Raw genomic sequence first — 20,257 nt, forward strand, 5'->3', positions numbered from 1 at the left:
CCAGCAGGGCAAATTAGGCGGCCACGAGGCCCTCGGGAGCGCGAGGCCTAAGGCGACCGCCTAATTTGCCTAATTAAAGAGCCGCCTCTGTCGATGGACATGTGTCTTTTTTGAACCTGACTAACTATGTAACTTGTAACCACTCTGATAAGGAAAAGAAAAATTAAAAAGTCCCCCAAACCCCCACAAAAAACCCAAAGCCCAAAAATAATGACAGCAGTGTATGGCTGGTTTTGTGACTACAGACATTTTGTGACTACAGTTTTGTCCCTTTGAAAGATGATCCATTCCTTTGCAATCCTGTCGATAAGGTTGTTTGGCTTTCATGCACAGTTTCTCTGACCAAAAAAAATAGGAAGGAACCCCAGTCACCTAATCACCTTTTATAAAGCCTAAACAGAAATAGCTAAAACCTCTATAAGCTATACATTTGTTATTTAGGGCTAACCCCAAATTCACAATTTTATTTTCAAGTCATAACTTCAACCAGGTTCTAAGTGAAAAGACTCCAAAATGCTCTCAATCAGCATTACCTTAAAATTAAAACATAAAAAGAATTCCCACTGTAGACCATATATGAATATGCTCTAGGTATACAAACAAATAATGGAGCAATATTTAAAAACAATACTGCCCTGGGAGCATCTAACTGATGATACCCTATTATACAAGCTCCACCTTTTGTATAATGTGATTATTGTAGTAAAAGCCTTTGCTAGAATACCCAATTAGAGAAAGCATGGGGTCTGCTTTATATGCAGAACTAGTCTTCAAATATACAGTCCACTAATCGAGAGAAGGGTTTCATGTTTCCTGAACTGTGAAGAGCCTTCCGACTCCTCAATACAACCCGTTCACTCCCTTCCCCCTACAGTTCTCTAGTTAAATGCAGACATAAATATCCAGAGTTGGACAGAAGAGAAAACCAAGTAAGGTAAAGTTATGACAGTTTTTGAGGTTTGGGACAGCTCCCTCTTATAATGCTACCCTTGACTATAAGGAAAACTCAGATTTGATAGATTCCTATATTGATCAGCAAAGGAGTATATTGCTGTAAATAATGTCTCAGCCATGTATTGATAATATGGTGGTTAAACTTTTTTCTTACTGAATCCATTTCTAAGATGTGAAGGTGATCCCTCTATACTTACTGGGTTTCCTTTGGGTCCATCGTCACCCATAGGTCCTTTTCCACCTGGAGGTCCAGCGTCACCAGATTGGCCAGACTCTCCCTTTTCTCCTCTGTCTCCACGTGGCCCCTACAGGGCAAGAACCAAAAATGAACGGTCATTTTAAAGGAGAGATTAGTATAATGCATGTGAGTAGCATTAAGCTGTGCGGTTTTAAGAAATGGATGATCACATTTTGTATTATTTTACATGTACAGTATATAGAAATTACAATATAATTGAGAAAAACTCACCTTAGGCCCAAGTTCTCCTTGGATGCCAGGCTCGCCTGTCTCACCAGGTTCACCCTAAAGTGAAAAACAGAAGTTTGCTGTAACCTTTTTCATTATATTCAAGTTATCATTGTCCCTTTTTTATCAGCTGCCCCACCCCACCTATCCTGAAGGCATCAAAGTGACCCACCATGTTTGACATTGATTCTGTATGTAGAAAATTATATAAAGACTAATGTGGAAAGTTTCGGTATCATGGCTGACCACCGGTCAGGAAACACCTGTTTTTTGGAATTTTCTATAAAAACATGCTTGAGCGATTTCTATTTGAGATCTAACATCTATGTGCTGGAAAAAGAAACTTGGACATCTCCTTATGTTTATTTTGCAAGTGCACATGTGCCTGTCTGTTTATGTTTGCATTTCTTTGGTATAATTTCATCCAACATATGTTAATGGTTCAATATATAGGGGGGATCTTACCTTCTCTCCTAAAGGTCCCAAGTTTCCAATTCCACCAGGAGGACCTTGTGGACCCTGTAGAAAACCATAGAAGGTTGCTATGAGTGAAAAAAGCGAGGAAACTGGGAAGATAAACTCAACAATGCCTCATATTAAGTTAAATTGAAAGAAATGTCTAGATTAAAAGTCTTACCAGGTTGGTACATATGCAAAGGAAAAACAGGTTTCCAAATTATAATTTTTTTTTCTTTTTACATTCATCTATAGACATCCATGGATGGTTCAGACATGCAAGCATGATCTGACTATCCAAAGGTGTTTCATGGCAAGCTGAAGATATAAACTGGGATTCTTAGGTTTGCTTGATTGTTCATGTTTAGGGCTATGGAAACAGCAGGTGGAAGCACATGTGTACACATCCAGGAACGGCTTATTATTGGAGAAACAACAGAGACTGTACTAGATTTCCAGCTTGTCTGCTTGCTATTTCCATCCCACAGATCTCTTGGTCAGTGATATCTGCAGTTGCCTTTACCATGAGATTATCAGCACATACAACCAGCATCATATTGGGTAATCAAAATCCCATGTCTATGAGAACCTGTAAAATGAATGGGTCATGTAGATACATGAAGGATCAGAAAACTGATTGCAAGAAACAATAACTCACATCAGCTCCAGATGGGCCAGCAGGGCCACGTGGTCCAGGAGGTCCGGGTGGGCCCTACATTGAGAAAGAGGTAATTCATCATGAGAATTATATTTGTACGGAAAGAGAGAAAGATGTGATATCTCACATGACATGTGTACACTAACCATAGGTCCAACGTCACCAGTCTCTCCCTTTTCTCCACCTGGTCCTGGTAATCCCTGCAATTCATGAACATGTGTGGTCATTATATGGTAATAAGACAACCAAATGTACATTTGCCAGTGACTGCATTATCGCATCATACAAAGAAACTGTATCAATGTGTTTTGTAGCACAAACCTATTCAATGTAATATTTTTGATTCATCAGGATGCAATTGCTAACATTTTAAAGGATGGCTACTGCATTTTACAAATAATTTACCTGTTTATTAACATGCATTGTTTGTCTATTATATCTTTTTCTCAACCAATCTTGTTAGTGCATTAAAAACAATAATATGTTATAAAATATGTTCTAAATTAAAAATAAATATATCAGGGGATCTTTCAAAAAGCCCATGCATGCGGTGCTTTCTGTCTAGAAAGTGTGTATATGCTAGAGAAGGTCCCTCTCTGCTAGCACAGTCCGTTGGATGAAACTGGCTTTCTCAGGTATATGAGGGAAGGAGCTGTGTGTTGAGACTACATAGGCAATTATTTGCCGCCCTTTGTTTAAAGATGCAATATTTTAATATACTGTATATCAGTCAGTTGTGAAGATCTGTCTTGACGCCTGTAAATAAATGTGGTTTACAGCATTTAGTTCATTTTGAGGTCTAACATATACATATACTGTATACATACATATCCATATACATATACACAATACTGTATACACTGAAGCAGAATCAGTATTACTAAAGTGATCTGACAATAAGAACAAGAGAAAACATAGCAAAAGAGTGATTTGTTCTTCTGTATCTTCTTATACATATCTTATCATATTCTTATTTTGTATAAGTGCTATTAGGTCCTGAAACATATTTGCAGTAGAGTCCTATCATATCTGAACTAATGCATATATACACAGGGAACCCTTCTTATCTCACCTGCAGCCCGATAGGTCCAGGAGATCCTGGGAATCCACGAGTACCTTCATCTCCTTTTGCTCCAAATATTCCCTGCTGCCCACGTGGACCAGGCTCTCCATCAGCACCCTATTAAAAGAAAAGTATTTTTAGTACATTTTCTATAATGTACTAATTCCCAAGTTTCCTTAAAAAGTAATTTTTTAATTTTTTATGTAAATTCCTAAAATTATCAAATAAATTTTAAATAGATTTTAAAATGAATCCACGTTTCAATGTTAGAGAATGGGAAAGTTGATGTATTAGCTACCATGTTCAAACAAGGCAAATCCTCTCCAACATTCTGTTCTATCAATAACTGAGGCAAAGTTGAAGTTGTGACTCTATACTGCATATTCTATAATTTTGGAACAGCTGAAGCTAGCTCTTGCTTGGTTATTGAGCTCACAGTATAAATGCTCTTTGAATGCTATGGAATACATTTCAAAATATAGAAAAGATGTTCCTTGATGTTCCATTAGATGCGGAATCTAATGTCTAGAAAGAAGGTCACAGATGGGGTCATCTACTGTATATTTAGGGAAGAAATAAGATCACAGCTCTGGACATAGAGCTTGTGGAAGGAAAAGTCAGAACATCAAGCCAAGGCAAGGAAGGACCTTACAACCAATCATGTGCGTATAATCTAACTCAGTAAAGCCCAAATGAAGGCTCTAACTAAGCAAAATGGCAGATATGGATCAAATATTTTCTTATTTTCCCCATCAATATTAGAAATATATTGTATGGCTCCCTGGGGTAGCTAAAGTTCTCATCTGACCCAAAATCATATATGTATTGTACCATGATAGGAAGAATAAATATCAACTTTTGTTTACAAAGGGTTCACAGAAACAGCTACACTAGGCATGAGATCACACCTATGAAGGTCTGTCCACTGGAGGTGGAATCCACTAGAAGTCACCAGAGGTCCATCAGGGCCCAAACCATACGCATACTATAGTTTTGTGCCCCATAAAGTCCTGGTATGAGTTTTAACACTTTGAGAAACCCTAAAAATAAATTGTGAAACCCTTTTTGTTCTGAAAGAGCACATTGAAGATCATCTAAACCTTAAGTGAAGGAAAAAAGTTGTAGGCAGAAATATTTATCTTTTAATGAAAAGGAAAGCCAAAGCTAGTAACATTATATTTTTAGGAGGAAAAAGGTGAGGTGAAAAAATACAGGTAAAAATCGTCCTTCTTCAAGGGGAAGTAAAGAAGTCATAGCTCAGTTATTCTCATGTCTAGGGGTAGGGGTTCATTGATCACGACGTTCCTATTTGTCTGTCCAATCTGGTACCCTTTGAATGCATTCAGTGCATTTAGAGTTTCAGACAATAGGTGCCTTTAACCATAATTCTTGCTTTGCACTGATAAACATTAGTTCATTGTTCATTGTGATTGTATAGCCGTCAGTCAGTAACTTTGAACTGGTGCACACAAATTCAGAAAATGTACAGATTACTTAAATAAATACATGTAAAGGGCCTAATCATACTCACCGGAGTACCTGGCTGTCCCACAGGGCCATTAGGACCAGGTGGACCCGGAGGACCCTGTGTAAAAAGCAGAAATCTTCATTGAATTGACATATTGAAAAATACATTTCACAAAAGCAAAACAGAGAAGCTGGCATTATCATATGTATTCCGCATACTCTATCATTACTATATTATTAATAAAACTTTCAGAGGCCCCCATTTGGGACTTCAATACACCTGTATTTTACCCATAATAACCTATTTCAAAATATATATTTATTTATTACTGGTATTTAGATTGCGCCGACAATTTATGCAGCACTTTACATCAGTCAGTCCCTGACCCTGAGGAGCTTACAATCTAAGGTCCCTATCTAACATGCATACATACAAGGGCCGATTTAGATAGGAGCTAACTAACCTACCAGCATGTCTTTGTCCTGGTGGCCATTGTCACTGGGACAGTGATGGTAAACCCAAAATGTTACTCTTGCCACCAAAACAGGAGGTGATGCGAAATCTTCTAATGGTGGCACCTAGTTCCAATGAGAACTGTCCAAGGGGATTTCCCCTTAGTTTGGAAAGATTTCTTCTCACTTCCTATTGTGTTTCCAGGATGACAGGAAGTGAAGTATAGGGATTTTAGCCCTACCCTGCTCCCTACCCTTATAAAAAATTATACAATCATAAATCAAAGCTGTGACTCTATGGCTAGCCACAACCAGAATAGGCCTCATGGAGTAAAACAGACATTGTTACATTTTCTCCAAGATTAAGTGAATGTGGCACATCTGATTTGACAACTTCCTTCCCTTTTCCCCACAGAAAAGGTAACAATCTGCAACCACTTACACAAAGAATGTTTGAAGGGTTCCAGGGCTCAGAATGTTTTTTTATTCCTACATGTTAATCCTACAATATCCAATCCCTGTTTGAACACAGCAAGCTATGAATGACTTGAAAAGATGGTACTGGACTTAGATGTCCTAACACTCAAGGTGGAGCAAGTCAATGTGTGCATGCTCCACTGCATATTAAGGTATATCGCTATAACTTTATATAAATAGCACAAAGACTTTGAAAAAAATGCAAAACCTAATTACATTGGTATTTTATATCCGTTTGAAGGAATCAACTGCAGTCCACAGTTGACTTACTAGGAGGCTGGTGTTAGGAGAAGAGAAATGAAAGAGAAAATTTAGAAGAAGGAGTTAAAAGGAAGAAAAGGGCAGACCGTAGATAAAAGGCAGTGAGTGGGGGTCAGAACTGGTAGTTTAGCATGTCCTGCTTCCTAATTTGATAGCCGGTAAGACTGATTATTCCTAAGGTGGGGGGTCCACGTGCTGGTGTAGACATTAGAAGATCACTATTCCAAGTTTTACAAAATGTATCACTCTTCCTCTAAGGGAGGAAGTTAAATCTTGTGTGGCATTATACAGTATCTTTGAAAACCAATGGTTTATGGAGGGAGAGATGGATTATTTCCATAAGCCTGGGATGCAGTCCCTAGCCATGTATTAAAAAAAAAGAATGGTTTGACATGAGTTGATTCCATAAGTCTGGGTACAGGCAGTGACCATGTATGGAGGGAAGGATGGAGGGGTTGTCTCCCTATGGCTTGGAAGCAGAAGCTGATCATTAACGGAAGGATGGATTAATTCTATGTATAGTTACTATGTATGGAGGACGGGTTGGTTTCATAAGGTTGAGATACAGGCTCTGACCATGTATGAAAGAAAGAATAGGTTGTCTCCATTAGGCCATTATGCTGGCCCTTGTCATATATGAATGGAGAGAGACATTGGGTGTTTCCATTAGGCTTGAATACAGGCCCTGTTCATGAATGAACAAGGGGGTGGGTGGGTGGGTTGTTTGCATTGTTGTTATCCTGTACCTGGGATGTAGGCTTTGGCCTTGTATGGATGGAGAGATGGGATGTTTCCATGAGGCTGGGAAGTAAGCCCTAGCCACGTATGGAAGAAGGAATGGGTTGTCTCTGTATGGACAGAGGGATGGATGGGTTGTGTCTATAAGCCTGGGATGTAGAACCTGTTTATTTATGAATGAAGGGATGAGTTGTTTCCATAAGGCTAGTATGTAGGTTGTTTAAGTTGTTTTTTAAGGCTGGGATGCAGGCTCTGGACATGTATGGAGGGAAACGGATTGTTTCAGTAGGACCAGGATGCAGGTCCTGGCCAAGTATGGAGGGTAGAATAGGTTATCTCTGTAAGGTTGGTATTCAGGCTCTGGCTACATACTGAAGGTAAACTATCAGAAATCGTTTAGTAACTTTTATGGACAAGTGCAACTTCTTTCATTTCATAGAGGGCTAGATTTTTACTGACAGAGGTTTTACAAATGTTTTCCATTCTGTCCAAACAGCTGTTTAAAAAGTTTTGTCTAGGTTAAAGAATGATACATTCAGACACATATTTACTTACTGATTTCATTAATGCAAGGAAGATACATGGAATTTATTAAGTGGTCATTTAAGACACACTTTTTAAAGTATTCATCTGAACAGAATATCGACCAAGAAACAACCTGTTTCAAAGCTTTATGACTCCTTAATGCTGTATAGATTGATGAAATAGTTATGTAGGTATTGTAAGCTACATATGTTATAGACCAGCCATGGGGAACCTATGGCACACATGCCACAGTGGGCACGCAGAGGCCCTTCTGGTGCCACGCGATCCTAGGCAGGGGTGTCACCTGACGCCTGAGACATGCAGTTCCGGGCGCCAGGCAGGTAATTTTTTTTTCTACACCTAGCCCTGCTACAGGGCTAGCAGGGCTAGGTGTAGAAAAAAAATTACCTGCCTGGCGCCCGGAACTGCATGTCTCAGGCGTCAGGTGACACCCCTGCCTAGGATCGCGTGGCACCAGAAGGGCCTCTGCGTGCCCACTGTGGCATGTGTGCCATAGGTTCCCCATGGCTGGTCTATAATATATGTAGCTTACAATACCTACATAACTATTTCATCAATCTATACAGCATTAAGGAGTCATAAAGCTTTGAAACAGGTTGTTTCTTGGTCCATGTTCTGTTCAGATGAATACTTTAAAAAGTGTGTCTTAAATGACCACTTAATAAATTCCATGTATCTTCCTTGCATTAATGAAATCAGTAAGTAAATATGTGTCTGAATGTATCATTCTTTAACCTAGACAAAACTTGTCCAGCGGGGAAGCTGGCACTCGTTTAGTACAAGTGATCCAGAATCCCGGACTTCGTGAGAATTCTGGATCGCGCATCCAGTAATTTTACTGTTCTGTGGTCGGCTGAATGTGCAAGCGCAGAAGAGGAGTCAAGAAATATTACAGGTTATTTGCCTGTAATGCGCATGTGTGGGTCCAGAAATTTTAGAGCGCATGTCTGGTCAATCTTGATGATGATGCATTTCAGAGCAGCTTTTGTAATCTTTCAGCACAGAGGCTCCTGGCACTGGACATAAGCGAATAAAATGCATTCAGCGCTTACTTTAGGATTTGGGTTGGTGTTAAGCATGATGGGTGGGTTTACTGTCAAGAGTAGTGGTGAGCTCGGGCGTGTTCGCAGCTCCATGTGCCGAGCCCGCCAGGAAGCTGACAGCACGCAGCGCCAATCACAGGCACTGAGACACGTTCCCGGTCCGCAGCTGCAGAGATCAGGAAATGTCTCAGTATCTGTGATTGGCACTGCGCGCTGTCAGCTTCCTGGCGGGCTCGGCACGTGGAGATGCAAACACGCCCGCGCTCATCACTAATCACGAGGAGAGGGGTTAGATTAGGTTAGGGGTTCAGGTTGGGAAGGGTTAAATGTTGCAGAGGTGCATGCTGGGGAAGGATATAAATATGCCTCTTGGGCAGGAGGGCAGGAGATCTGTGCCTGCTGCCGGGGATGAGGCCTAATGGTGGAAGAGGGGCCAGGGTCTGTGGGCTAGAGAAGGTTTGTGCCACAGTGCCTGAGCATCTTGGGATTGAAGAGTCCTGCTGAAGAGTGTCCTGGAAAGGTGGGCACAGACTGTTGCCAGTGGACATTGCAGGGGGTGTTCTGTCTACTTGCACCAGAAGGAAGTGTGCTTTAAGAAGCTGCTCTAGTGTCTGAAGAGTACAGAGTGCCATTTTCAGCTTAAATGCTCTCCTTCTGTATTGACTGTGAATAAAGGCCTGCAGTCTTCATTTTGGGCATGTTCAGGTATCCCGTGACCCAACCCTTCCCTCCCTGAGTTTATCATGTTTAGTAAACTGTTAAACTTCCTCATGTGACTGACGCCCAATTTGTTCCACCCCACAAAGAGTCAAGGATTCTGCCCTGAGGTTTGAGATGCTAGCCCACCAGGCTGTCTGGTAGTCCTGTCCTGCCAGGGGGGAGGGAGGGGGTGCTACACCATAAATATATAAATCTCTATAATAGTCACTTTAAAGCAGCTAACTCACTTAAGTATCATTATTCTGTAGCCGTAAAACAAATGATCATATACTATATGTGAACCAGAAGCACTTTTAACATTTAGAATTCATAGTTAATAAAAAAGCACAAATACTCACATGCTCTCCCTTGTTACCCTTGCCACCTTTTGGGCCATGCTCTCCAACTTCACCCTGGAAAAACACAAAGTTTGACACTATATGTATAATACAGAATTACTATATTTATATGATAGCATGGTGAACAGACACAGATACTATACAACTAATGTTTGAGCTGGCATACTGTCCGCTCAAAAAAGTGAGCCATAAGAATAATTATTATCTTCTTACTTAGACAAAGTCAACAACTCTTTATGTTGACTTGTTGTTGCTCATCATACATATTTTTTTTTTTTAAAGCTTTCAAGGTCAGGTGTTACTAAATAATGATTTGAGACTGTCCTAATTTCTTAGGCTAGGTACACAAGGAAAAACAAAACTGTGTATGTTAGTAAAGTGTTGTTAATGGTTGTACTGAGTGCCCCAACCTGGCCTGAGGGTCTTTTTAAAGGCTTGTGCCAAAGAATGGGTCAATTTAGTCAAAGGTTACATATCTTATTGTCAGGATTTTGGGGAATGAAATTGTGAAATTGATCAGGGGATGCTATACAAATTCTAATACATATGAAGAGGTGAAACCACTTATAAGTCCCCAGATTAAAAAAAAGTACAACCAATAATTGAAGAAACATCTATTCTGTGAACAATGGATCCACCCAAAAAGTGTTACTTGTCCAAATGGGGCATGTTGTTATTTTGATTAAATACAGAATACTTTGACATGAACTGTACCTTGTCACCGTCTTCTCCAGAGATACCAGGAGGTCCAGCTGGTCCAGGAAGACCCACGGGCCCTTGCAAACCATCTCTACCTGCGGGGCCAATTGGTCCTTTCTCTCCCTGGAAAACCAAATAAATATTGTTGAATACAAGGTATGTAGTGCCATGTCTAAAATCAATGCAGGAATGTGTGTGATCAGGGGTTCCAACAGTCAACACAAACAGTCGAAAAATCCATTGCATTTTCATTGGTACAATAACAAAGTGTGTACTTACAGATTACCTGCACTGGGCCAATTAACCTAGAGAGTGACAGTTATTCAACTCTAGGGTGTACCAACGCAGCGTGAGAAGAGTCAAGGGAGGCAGCAGAATTCGGGCTCGACAGCTGCCTTGGAGGGCAGAAAGTATAAATCTGGGCAATGCCACCGTGTAGTATGGCAACTTTGGCACCCAGGACTCTCAGCCAAAGGGGCTGAGAGGGTCCAGAATGTAAACACTGTTTTAAGGAAGAGCCTGGCTTTTCAGGTCCTTCCAGGTTTTTCTAAATGTAGCTGGGATCTGGAGATCTCTTAGAGCTCTGGGTGGGAGATCTCCAGTCCTAGGGCCAGGTGCTGCCAATGACCAGTGTGGCTGGATCAGGTGGCTGAGAACAGCCTTATTAGGAGTCTGGACCAGAGTTCAGAGAAGAGTGTTGGAGTTGTGTGTGCAGGCGGCACAGGTGTGTGTTGGACGCACGAGGAACAGCCGGGGGAGGCTGGGAGAGGTCAGGAAGGTCGGTGACCCAAGGGATCTATTGGACGCACTACTGAGAGAGCAGTGTGAGTGCCCATGAGCTGGGAGAGGTCGGGAAGGTCGGTGATCCTAGGACCTGTTGAACACACTGCTGGGAGAGCAGTGTGAGTATCACAGAAGTGTGCTTGGAGCTGAAGAAAGCTACTGAGCCATATAAAGGACTGTCTATGTTGCTGCTGCAAGCTATTTTGTGTTTGCCCTTTAATAAACTGCATTTTACTTGACTTACCTGGACTACAGTGGAGTGTCCTTGTTACAATATATACTGTATTTTGGGGGCACCCCCTCTGAAAAGTCGGGCACTCGGTCATGGACGTAGAGCCCAACAGTTGCACGAGAGAGGAGGGGACCCAGCGGCATAGCTTATCCTGCCGGGTGAACGTCCCGTCCTCTTTCTGCCAGTGTCCATCATCAAGATGGCTGCCGGCAGGTACCACCTAAATGGCCTCGCATGCGCGTGATGTTATCGGACGCAAGCGTGATGACGTCGCGCACATGCACGATGATGTCATGGCGGGGTGACACCCGGCCTCGACACCCAGCCTCGGGACACACCTGCTTGGGGGTTCACTGCAGCACATGTGTGCACAGAAATTTAGAAGCTCACTGGATTTCTGGACGAACATCAGGTTCTTTTCTTTACTTGCAGATACAAAACATGGGTAAATGTGCATGTATTAAAAACATTTAGTGAATGTTTTTTATTTTATTTTATCATAACATATGTTTTCAGTTAACTTGGTCAAAACCTGAAAGAAGGAACCTATACCATGTGCTGGCGTGGTTTTTGAGTTCTGACCGTCCCCCCACCTTCAAGTGCCAACTTGGAATGTAAGCAGCAGTTGGCTCTTGGATAGTGGCAGATACAACCAATTAATGGATAACATTTAGGAGGTATTTAGGGTCCTAAGCACTCCGTGTAATGCTGAGCAGGCATCTGTGAGTATAAAATAAATGCTCTCTGATAAATTGAAGGTCCCAGATATCTGGAACTTATGAGAGAGTTGACACCAATGTTTTATTAGCAGTAACATAGAGGAGAGCATGTGACAGGATGACAATGCAAGATCACAACCAGAAGATAGTTGTCACCCCATAACAGGAAATGCCTGAAGTACCTTCATAGCAGATTGCCTGCAATGGGCCGGTACATCTAGAGATGAACTGCTACCAGAACAGGATAGAGTTTACCCCACTCTTCTATGGGTCAGATCAAGGTCTACCAATGCAGAGTAGGGGATTCTGTCTCTGTTAGTCTCTCCACCCCTAGTAATGGCGGGGTCAGGGAAGGAAGCAAAATTTAGCCCACACAACTGGTCTAGAGGGGCAGAAAGTATACACTTGGTTGTCACCTCATGACAGGAAGCACCTGAACAAGAACCTTCAAAGTTGGATCACCAAGTATTTTTGGTGTATGTTTTACAAGAGATTGAAAGCAACTTTTGAAATGTACATGTTAAGTTTTATATGATAATCCAATGATGGTGTTTAGATCTACTATAAGATCTGACCAAATTCCTGATCCTACATTAACTTTGCAACAGCCAATAGCAAACTAGCTATTGCACCTGCCCACTGCTGCTGCCAATCAGTAGAGGGGGACATGAAGGTCCCCTTCTAGTGATTGACAGCAGCAGAGGGCGGGTTCAATAGCTAGCTTGATATTGGATATTGCAAATTGAAATAGCCAATAGGAATCTAGCTATGCATTCCTATGCTGTTTTTTTTTTTTTATTATTCTGACGGTAGCAACTGACAGAATGTAAAAAAAAAACCTGCAGATAGCAAAGAAGCTATTGCTTCCTGTGCTATCTGCCATCATTTCAAGGGGTGCTCTAACCCCCCTGAAATGATGGCAGAGGGCACCTCCCTGAAATGAGAAGGGCACCTCCCTGAAATGAGAAGGGCACCACCCTGAAATGAGAAGGGCACCTCCCTGAAATTGCTTTCTTTTTTAAATTGCTGAAATTGCACTTATTCATTATTTCTGGTTCTTTGTGGCTTGCTCTGACACTCTATGGTTGTCCTATGGCTGTCTCTTCACTCTTTTGTCATAATATAGGTTCTGGTAGAACATTTCCTCAATATTTATGAATATCTCTTTCTTCTTTTTCCCTGTTATTGTGATCCTCCTTTATTATATCTCCTTCCTTGTTCTATGAAATCCTATGAAATATTTCTTCTGTATTTCTCAGTTCCCACTAAACATAATTCTATCTTTGCGTAAGAATTCTTGATTGTTCCATGTAATCACCTCTGTTTCTCATGTCCGCCATAGACTAGATGGTGTCAGGAAGTATCTGCATGACCTGACCAAACTTTTGTTTCCACAGTTCAATACTGAGATGTGCACCACAAAAGTACAGTATATATGTTTGTACCCCGATCCCAGAACTACCTCTGGAATTCAACCACTGCACAATCTTTCCAAAATCTGCAGGATTTTGATCTATGAGCATTGTAAAATTGTGTGGTGGGGTTATAGTGCTCAGGATGGTCAGGGTATATTATGGTTCACATCTAGGAATCATTTTTAGACTTTCATTCACACCCAGGTTTATACATACTGGTACACCCTTTTCTCCGGCTGCACCTGCTGGTCCCTGAGGGCCTGGTCGCCCAGGAAGCCCAATTGGTCCACCTTGGCCTGGTCCACCTCTTTCTCCGGGAGATCCCTGCAAGATAAAGTCCAGTCTGCGTTACGTCATTTGTGAAGAACATACACTAAACTATAATTCACAGCATAGCTGATAACAGATCTACTAGTGGACATATTTATTTAAAAAAAATAAAATATTAAAGATGAATACTTACTGCAGGGCCAGGTGGACCTGCTGGACCTTCATTACCCTTTAGACCTGGACCACCCTAAATGCAAAAGAAAGACAACATATAATTTTATGAAGAGCTGGAATATTGAAAACAGCTGGTCAGGGATAAACAGAAGAAATATAGATTAGACCTCTAGAAGTGTCAGTAATATACATAACATGGGCATCTAGTAGACATGTGCAATTCGTTTCGTTACGAATCGAAATTCGTACGAATTTTCCTGAAATTCGTAGATTCGGAAGCATACGAAATCCGAATTGCAGTTTCCAAATTATATCCGAAATACGAAATTCCGTTAACGAATTTCGGATCCGAATTTCTTTGAAACAGGAACTAATATTACCCCTGTAAATGAGGTTGAACAACATGACAAGATTTTTTTTTAAATCCGAAATACGGATCCGCTGCTGCTGAGAGTTGCATTACAATACATACAGGCAGGAAATATGAAATTCCCTTGACGTATTTTCGTACCGTTACGAACATTCGTTATATATTGAAGTTAAAAAGCAAAGTACATTTATATTGCAGTTGATGGTAGTTTTTTTTTAAAGTCCGAAATACGAAATTCGGATACGGATTCTGTTAACGGATACGAATTACGAAATACGAAATAATGTATATTACGAAACGGAACAAATTTTTTGACGGCGCACAAGTCTAGCATCTAGTGCATATAGTCCATATAAGGCTTAAAGTCATAGACAGCTGATAATAGTCTATCTGAGTCTAAAAGTTACAGTGTGGTGTATACTTTTCATACATGCTGCTAGGATTGCACATCCAGATCATATATCCAGATACAATGTCTCCAGGTCATCTAAATAAAGAATTGCCTAAACAGCTAAATATCTTACAGCTGCTCAGGTCATGTATGTGTCATTTGGTAATACAGAAAGTCCCCGTGTCCAATGGTCATACAGGTAATCCATGTGTTTGCTGGTTATCTGGTATAAATGTTAAAATTACAGCTGGATTCCAGAAAAGCAGCTTAATAACCAACTGAAATACATAGTAACTGTCTTACCCGTCAAATGGTTTGTAATTCTGTTCAGTAAGTCTTGTGTTGCAGAATTCTCGGCCAGTCAGCATAGTCTTAGACCTTCACTGCAGTAAGGCAATGCAGCGTTGTCCAAGACTCACCCACAGCCTGCTGACTGGCCAGTGAAAAAGTAAGTGTACATTGATGAGCCATATCTTTTCACTGTGTTTGCTTGTCTTGTCAGCAAATGTCCAGCATTAGACTGAGAGTACCATGCACTAGTCTTCAAGCGCTAACCCTCCCTTCCCCAACCTGAAAACTACTAAGTAGATTTAAAGAAAAATTCAGGCACATGCTCTATTTGATTTAAAAAAGCATTTAATTATATTAAATTAAATCATAATTGTTTTCATATGTGTTTTATATCAGCCTAAAATTCGGCTATTATACAGGCAATCTATGTGTGTTTGAATCATACATTGGATGATTCATACAAATTTCTGTAAAAAAATCTTACCCCTCTCTTTTTGGTGTTACTTAACCTCTAAATGTCTACTTAATAACAGTGTCCAGCATTCCCTTCGTTCCTTACTGTGTAACTAAAATGATTACATAATGCAGAAATAATAATATTAAGGTCATTCGAGATTTTGTAGTGCTGCATTACTCACTGGTGTACCAGGTAGGCCTCTTTCTCCGGGGAAACCTCTTAAACCAGCAGGTCCATCTTTACCAGGAACACCAAGGGATCCAGGGTCTCCCTGTTTGCAATAAGAGAATATTCAGTAGGTGATTAATAAAGACACAAAAATAAGATTATCAAATGATCCAAACTGGAGATCATAGCAGGAAAAAAAAAGAATGAGCAAGGGTGAAATTATGACAGTGAAAGCCATAAACTATAAGTATACTAACAACAATCCAACAGTTATTTTGCTCCAACTGCGGTGCAAAGCTACAAATAACATCAAAATATCCATCAGCCTGCACACGGACACTTGGCTCATAATTGGAAGAAGACTTTAAAACCTTCACTCTAGTATACCGAAAGTTCTCATCTTTGTGGCCTAGGCTCTTGCAGCTAAACTTTTTCATTGTACATTACTATCAACAAGGCTTAAATACTACAAAAAAAGCATGAAGATCTCAGAGAAGGGGCTCCGGGTCGTGAACTGTACTGTGTCTAAGACTGAAATTCCTGAGGCCTTTAGTAGGTCATATACCATTTTGAGAAAGTCAAAAGCACCATAATATTTCTTACCTTGGTACCTTCTTTTCCAGATGGGCCTGCCAACCCCTGCTCTCCTGGTGGTCCAGGTGGGCCGGGATGTCCTCTCTCTCCCATAGGACCAGATTCTCCTGCATTACCCTAGTTAAGAATAAATGTGTCCTTTATATCAATAAAAATAATTTGGTAACAATCAAAAAACTATTTCGGCAGATCATACAACTAGAGGTGACCATTGTATATGGAGGGCTACTTCTTTACACAATGGTTTCTACATATATCTATTGCACTGAAGTTACATCACCAATAGTAAGTACATATATATTACCATTCACACCATCTCTCTGCTGGTTCTTACCTGTGGTCCCACAACACCTGGAGGTCCGGTGGTTCCCATTTTACCTTGGAAACCCTACAAAATAAAATAAATCATGTGATATTATCCAAGGGGTTACATCAGTGTTACCATTTAATCTAGCAATGCAGAAAACATTTATACTCTGCTCAACCCACCACTTCTCCTCTCTGTCCAGGATGTCCAGGGATTCCATCTTTACCAGGAGGACCCTGCCAAAAAAAATAAACAATTATTGGCAATGTAGCATTTTTTTTCTAGTGAATTGTTCTATTGAAGATACATTGCTTTAAAATGAGAGCTAGAAGCAAATTATAAAATTGCATATGTTATGTAGTCCCCCCCGACATCAGAATGACTCCTGTTTTCCATTTTTAAAAAACCCTGTACTTCTATGTAATGATCCTGCCAGTGGAACCACTGGATTTCCACTTACAGCATTTGGATGACAACACTCAGCCTGTCCTAGCAAATTCACCACTGCATTGTCACCCTTACTGCTGCTTTGCCTGCGCACACAGCAAGGGCAGCGCTACCTGCTGACACTTGGCAAGAGTGCAGCTAGCAGCCATTCCTATCCAAAATGCTAATTTTAATACAAAACCCTGTGTTTGCCCTTGTCTTTGAAAAATGTCTGTATATTTTGACAGAAGAAGGATTGCCATCATCAAACAGATATTGCTGTTCTTCTTCATATATATAATGTTAGGTAAGTGGAGTGTTACAATCACCAGTTACGCTGGTCATAACAACTGGAGGAACGTTGGGCATACAGACATGATTTGACCACCAAAAGCTCTTTTTTTTGACAGGCATGCTTGGATACCTTTGGCATGCATCTTTATGTATCTTGTATCAGCATGGTATGGTCAGGGCCGGATTTCCCACAAGGCCAACCAGGGCCAGGCCTCAGGGCAGTAAGGAGTAGAGGGGCAGCAGGGGTGTAGAATTCCTAACTCCCGATGACCGGGACATGCAGTTCCCGGCGCCGGGTGGGTAGTTGTTTTCTGCTTTGGGCAAGCAGAGCTAAATGTACAGCGGGGAAGCCTGTTTTGTACAAGTGATCTCGGCGATGTCACCGAGATCACTTGTATGCAGCCTGCAGTTCTGCCATTCTCCATGGGGAGGGGGAGTTGGCGGGTAGGGGGGAGCATTCAGGAATCTGGCCTGGCAGCAGAGAGAGTAAATACGGCCCTGGGTATGGTCACTGGTATCTTCTGGGTAAAAGCACTTATCATCCAAAAATATTTAGACAGACCAGTTTTGTGCAATATAGAACGCTAATAAAACTGGTGGCAAAAAACGAATGTGATATAATGGTAACAAACACAAAATCATTACACTAAAGTTAGCCATACATTGGTACTTTGGTTGCTCATCTAGAGGGAATCTGTCAAGTGTGAAAAACAACCAAAACGTCATTGCTGGCTTGTTTTTGAATGTGCAAACGCCAGGATTGCCATCGTCATCCTTGTTATTGTTTTATAACTCAGTCACTAAACTGAAACAAATTAGTTGGAACAAATATACAGGAAGGGAATTTTAGCTTCACTGACAACATAACTGTTCTGGGTAGAAACTCAATAGGAAGTGAAGCAAGGATCAGGGTGAAAGCCCGAAAAATTAATCTTTAAAAAAAGGTCCTCAGTAGCACCTCCTATTCCTTCATCACGACTAATGCATATGAAATGAGCATTTACAGCAGTGAACAAAGCATAATCATCCAGGAATGTTCATCCCAGCAGATGTACTTTTAGTAGATTTTTAGTCTTTAGAAATCATTTTCTGTTCATATTCTATATTCTTGTCCATGAATGCATTAGACAAGTACCACAAGTAGCCACTGTTCTTGTGACAATTAAATCCCATCTCTGTGCAGTAGCCAAAAAATGCCCCACCACTCTCTCTGCTGACGGATCCCCTTTGAGTTCTTTTCTTTTTTTACCTTGTCAAAGCATTGCTTTCTTCCTATTCTTAGCCCCTGTAAGTTCATCCCCGGGGGTACAATGATACTGGATCCAGAAGAATGGGTCCAGAGGCACAGAGGTAGGTGAGGAAATATGCCACAAATAAGCAAAGGGGGCAAGCTTATGTAGAGCGGGGTCCATGGCATGCATAGGTTGTATGCACTACACCAGCTCCCACCCCTGATTTCTGCCTGATGATGTCACTCGCTAGAACTGCATAGGGGTAGTGAGGGAAATGGCTATCCTTCTCACTGTTAGCAGGCAGTGGGGACAGGTTCCTACAACTTGGTATGGTGACATCTTAGTTTAGCAGCATCTATGGATGACATGAAGCATATGCTGCACCAGGTTTGCTGCAATCTTAATAATCACAGCTAATGTTATTGTGCCCGGAGTTCAGCTTTAAAGCAAGAATGATCTTGGTACATAACTATATGACTAAAGTGACAAAACACCAAAGACAATATAGATATACTCACAGGAGGTCCTTTTGGTCCTGGGAACCCATTAGTACCTTGCGGTCCAGGAAGACCCTACCAGGAAGAAAATAAAAGACTTTTAATATCAAAATCCAGAAATGTAGAGATATGATTAAATGTTATGTATATAACAAAGGAGTAATTGTTGACTTAGAAAAAGTGGTAATCTAAAAATTGAAAGACAGTGACAAGTAAGCAATAGATAAACATGGGAGGTAGACGTTAAAAGCTGAAAGCAGAAAAACCTGCGTGTAACTATGTGGAATTTGTTAAAGAATGGACAGGATTAACATACAGTATCTTGTCTGAGGGAACCTTCAAAATGGACTTACTCTCTCTCCCAGTGGCCCTGATGGACCATCACCACCAGATGTACCCTGCAAAAGCAGACAAGATATGATTAAGCATACATTGTGTTCCGGGAAGATGGATTGTTCAGATGCAACGAGATTGAGAAGTAAATTCTAAGGATTTCTCACATTAAACCTTCTTTCATTTACAGACTGCTCATCCTTGAGACACAAAAAAAGACTCTCACTTGTACATCATGCGTACAAACACACAAACCAGGGGCGTAACAATAGCCATAGCAGCCCATGCAGCTGCTATGGGGCCTAAGGGTAGAAAGGGGGCTCCATAAAAGATTGCAGAAGTTACAGTTGACCCTGTACCCCCTAAAATTTAGAATATTGTCTGTTGCAGTGAGCTAAACAGTGCAAGAGATTTGAAAGGCCAAATGAAGCCACCAGAAATGTTGGCTTGTTACAGAATACGTTCTATGGCTGATTGACTTTTCAGCTTGATGAAGCCCACATACGATGCTCTGTCTAGTAGAAGTAAGTCGTGTTCAAGTGGACTCGTTCTGTAATGTTGAACACGTTTTGCTACTGACCTAAGTATTGTGCATTAGAACGTGCTGAACCATGAGCCTTCTCCTCCGCAAAGTGGGACTATATTGTCCATAGCTTTTCAGGAATTTTAACAGGTATGCAACAAAGGGCTATGGTGGTGTATGAAAAAGAAATACTATATACTGCTATGTAAGTCTGCATATAATATATATGTGCAGAAACACATGATAGCACATCAACCACACAGACACTCAATAAATAGCATTATTAATGTTCCAGCAATGTAAAGGAAGAACAACCTTTGGTCCTGATTTTCCAGTGGCTCCTCTTGGCCCTCTTTGTCCTCTGGGTCCCTGAGAAAAACAACAAAAATAAATATTTGTACAATATAAATACAGGTATGAGAGAGAGAGAGAGAGAGAGAGA

At 40.9% G+C, this 20,257-nt stretch overlaps 1 protein-coding gene across 1 annotated transcript in view; it reads right to left on the reverse strand.

Annotated features, from left to right (window-relative positions):
- The window catches only part of COL11A2 (collagen type XI alpha 2 chain), a 133,561-nt gene that overhangs the window by 16,499 nt on the left and 96,805 nt on the right, over positions 1 to 20,257 (reverse strand). Inside the window, exons 33-50 of the mRNA XM_018558117.1 lie at positions 20,131 to 20,184; positions 19,313 to 19,357; positions 18,981 to 19,034; positions 16,693 to 16,746; positions 16,538 to 16,591; positions 16,213 to 16,320; positions 15,623 to 15,712; positions 13,952 to 14,005; positions 13,705 to 13,812; positions 10,355 to 10,462; positions 9,641 to 9,694; positions 5,129 to 5,182; positions 3,607 to 3,714; positions 2,681 to 2,734; positions 2,535 to 2,588; positions 1,886 to 1,939; positions 1,424 to 1,477; positions 1,152 to 1,259 (exon numbers count right to left, since the gene is read on the reverse strand). Of these exons, the coding sequence (XP_018413619.1) occupies positions 1,152 to 1,259; positions 1,424 to 1,477; positions 1,886 to 1,939; positions 2,535 to 2,588; positions 2,681 to 2,734; positions 3,607 to 3,714; positions 5,129 to 5,182; positions 9,641 to 9,694; positions 10,355 to 10,462; positions 13,705 to 13,812; positions 13,952 to 14,005; positions 15,623 to 15,712; positions 16,213 to 16,320; positions 16,538 to 16,591; positions 16,693 to 16,746; positions 18,981 to 19,034; positions 19,313 to 19,357; positions 20,131 to 20,184 (1,269 nt within the window). The remainder of the gene's footprint in view (positions 1 to 1,151; positions 1,260 to 1,423; positions 1,478 to 1,885; positions 1,940 to 2,534; positions 2,589 to 2,680; positions 2,735 to 3,606; positions 3,715 to 5,128; positions 5,183 to 9,640; positions 9,695 to 10,354; positions 10,463 to 13,704; positions 13,813 to 13,951; positions 14,006 to 15,622; positions 15,713 to 16,212; positions 16,321 to 16,537; positions 16,592 to 16,692; positions 16,747 to 18,980; positions 19,035 to 19,312; positions 19,358 to 20,130; positions 20,185 to 20,257) is intronic.

Source organism: Nanorana parkeri, unplaced genomic scaffold, assembly GCF_000935625.1.
Source record: "Nanorana parkeri isolate BGI_ZX_2015 unplaced genomic scaffold, ASM93562v1 scaffold321, whole genome shotgun sequence".
Taxonomy (NCBI): domain Eukaryota; kingdom Metazoa; phylum Chordata; class Amphibia; order Anura; family Dicroglossidae; genus Nanorana; species Nanorana parkeri.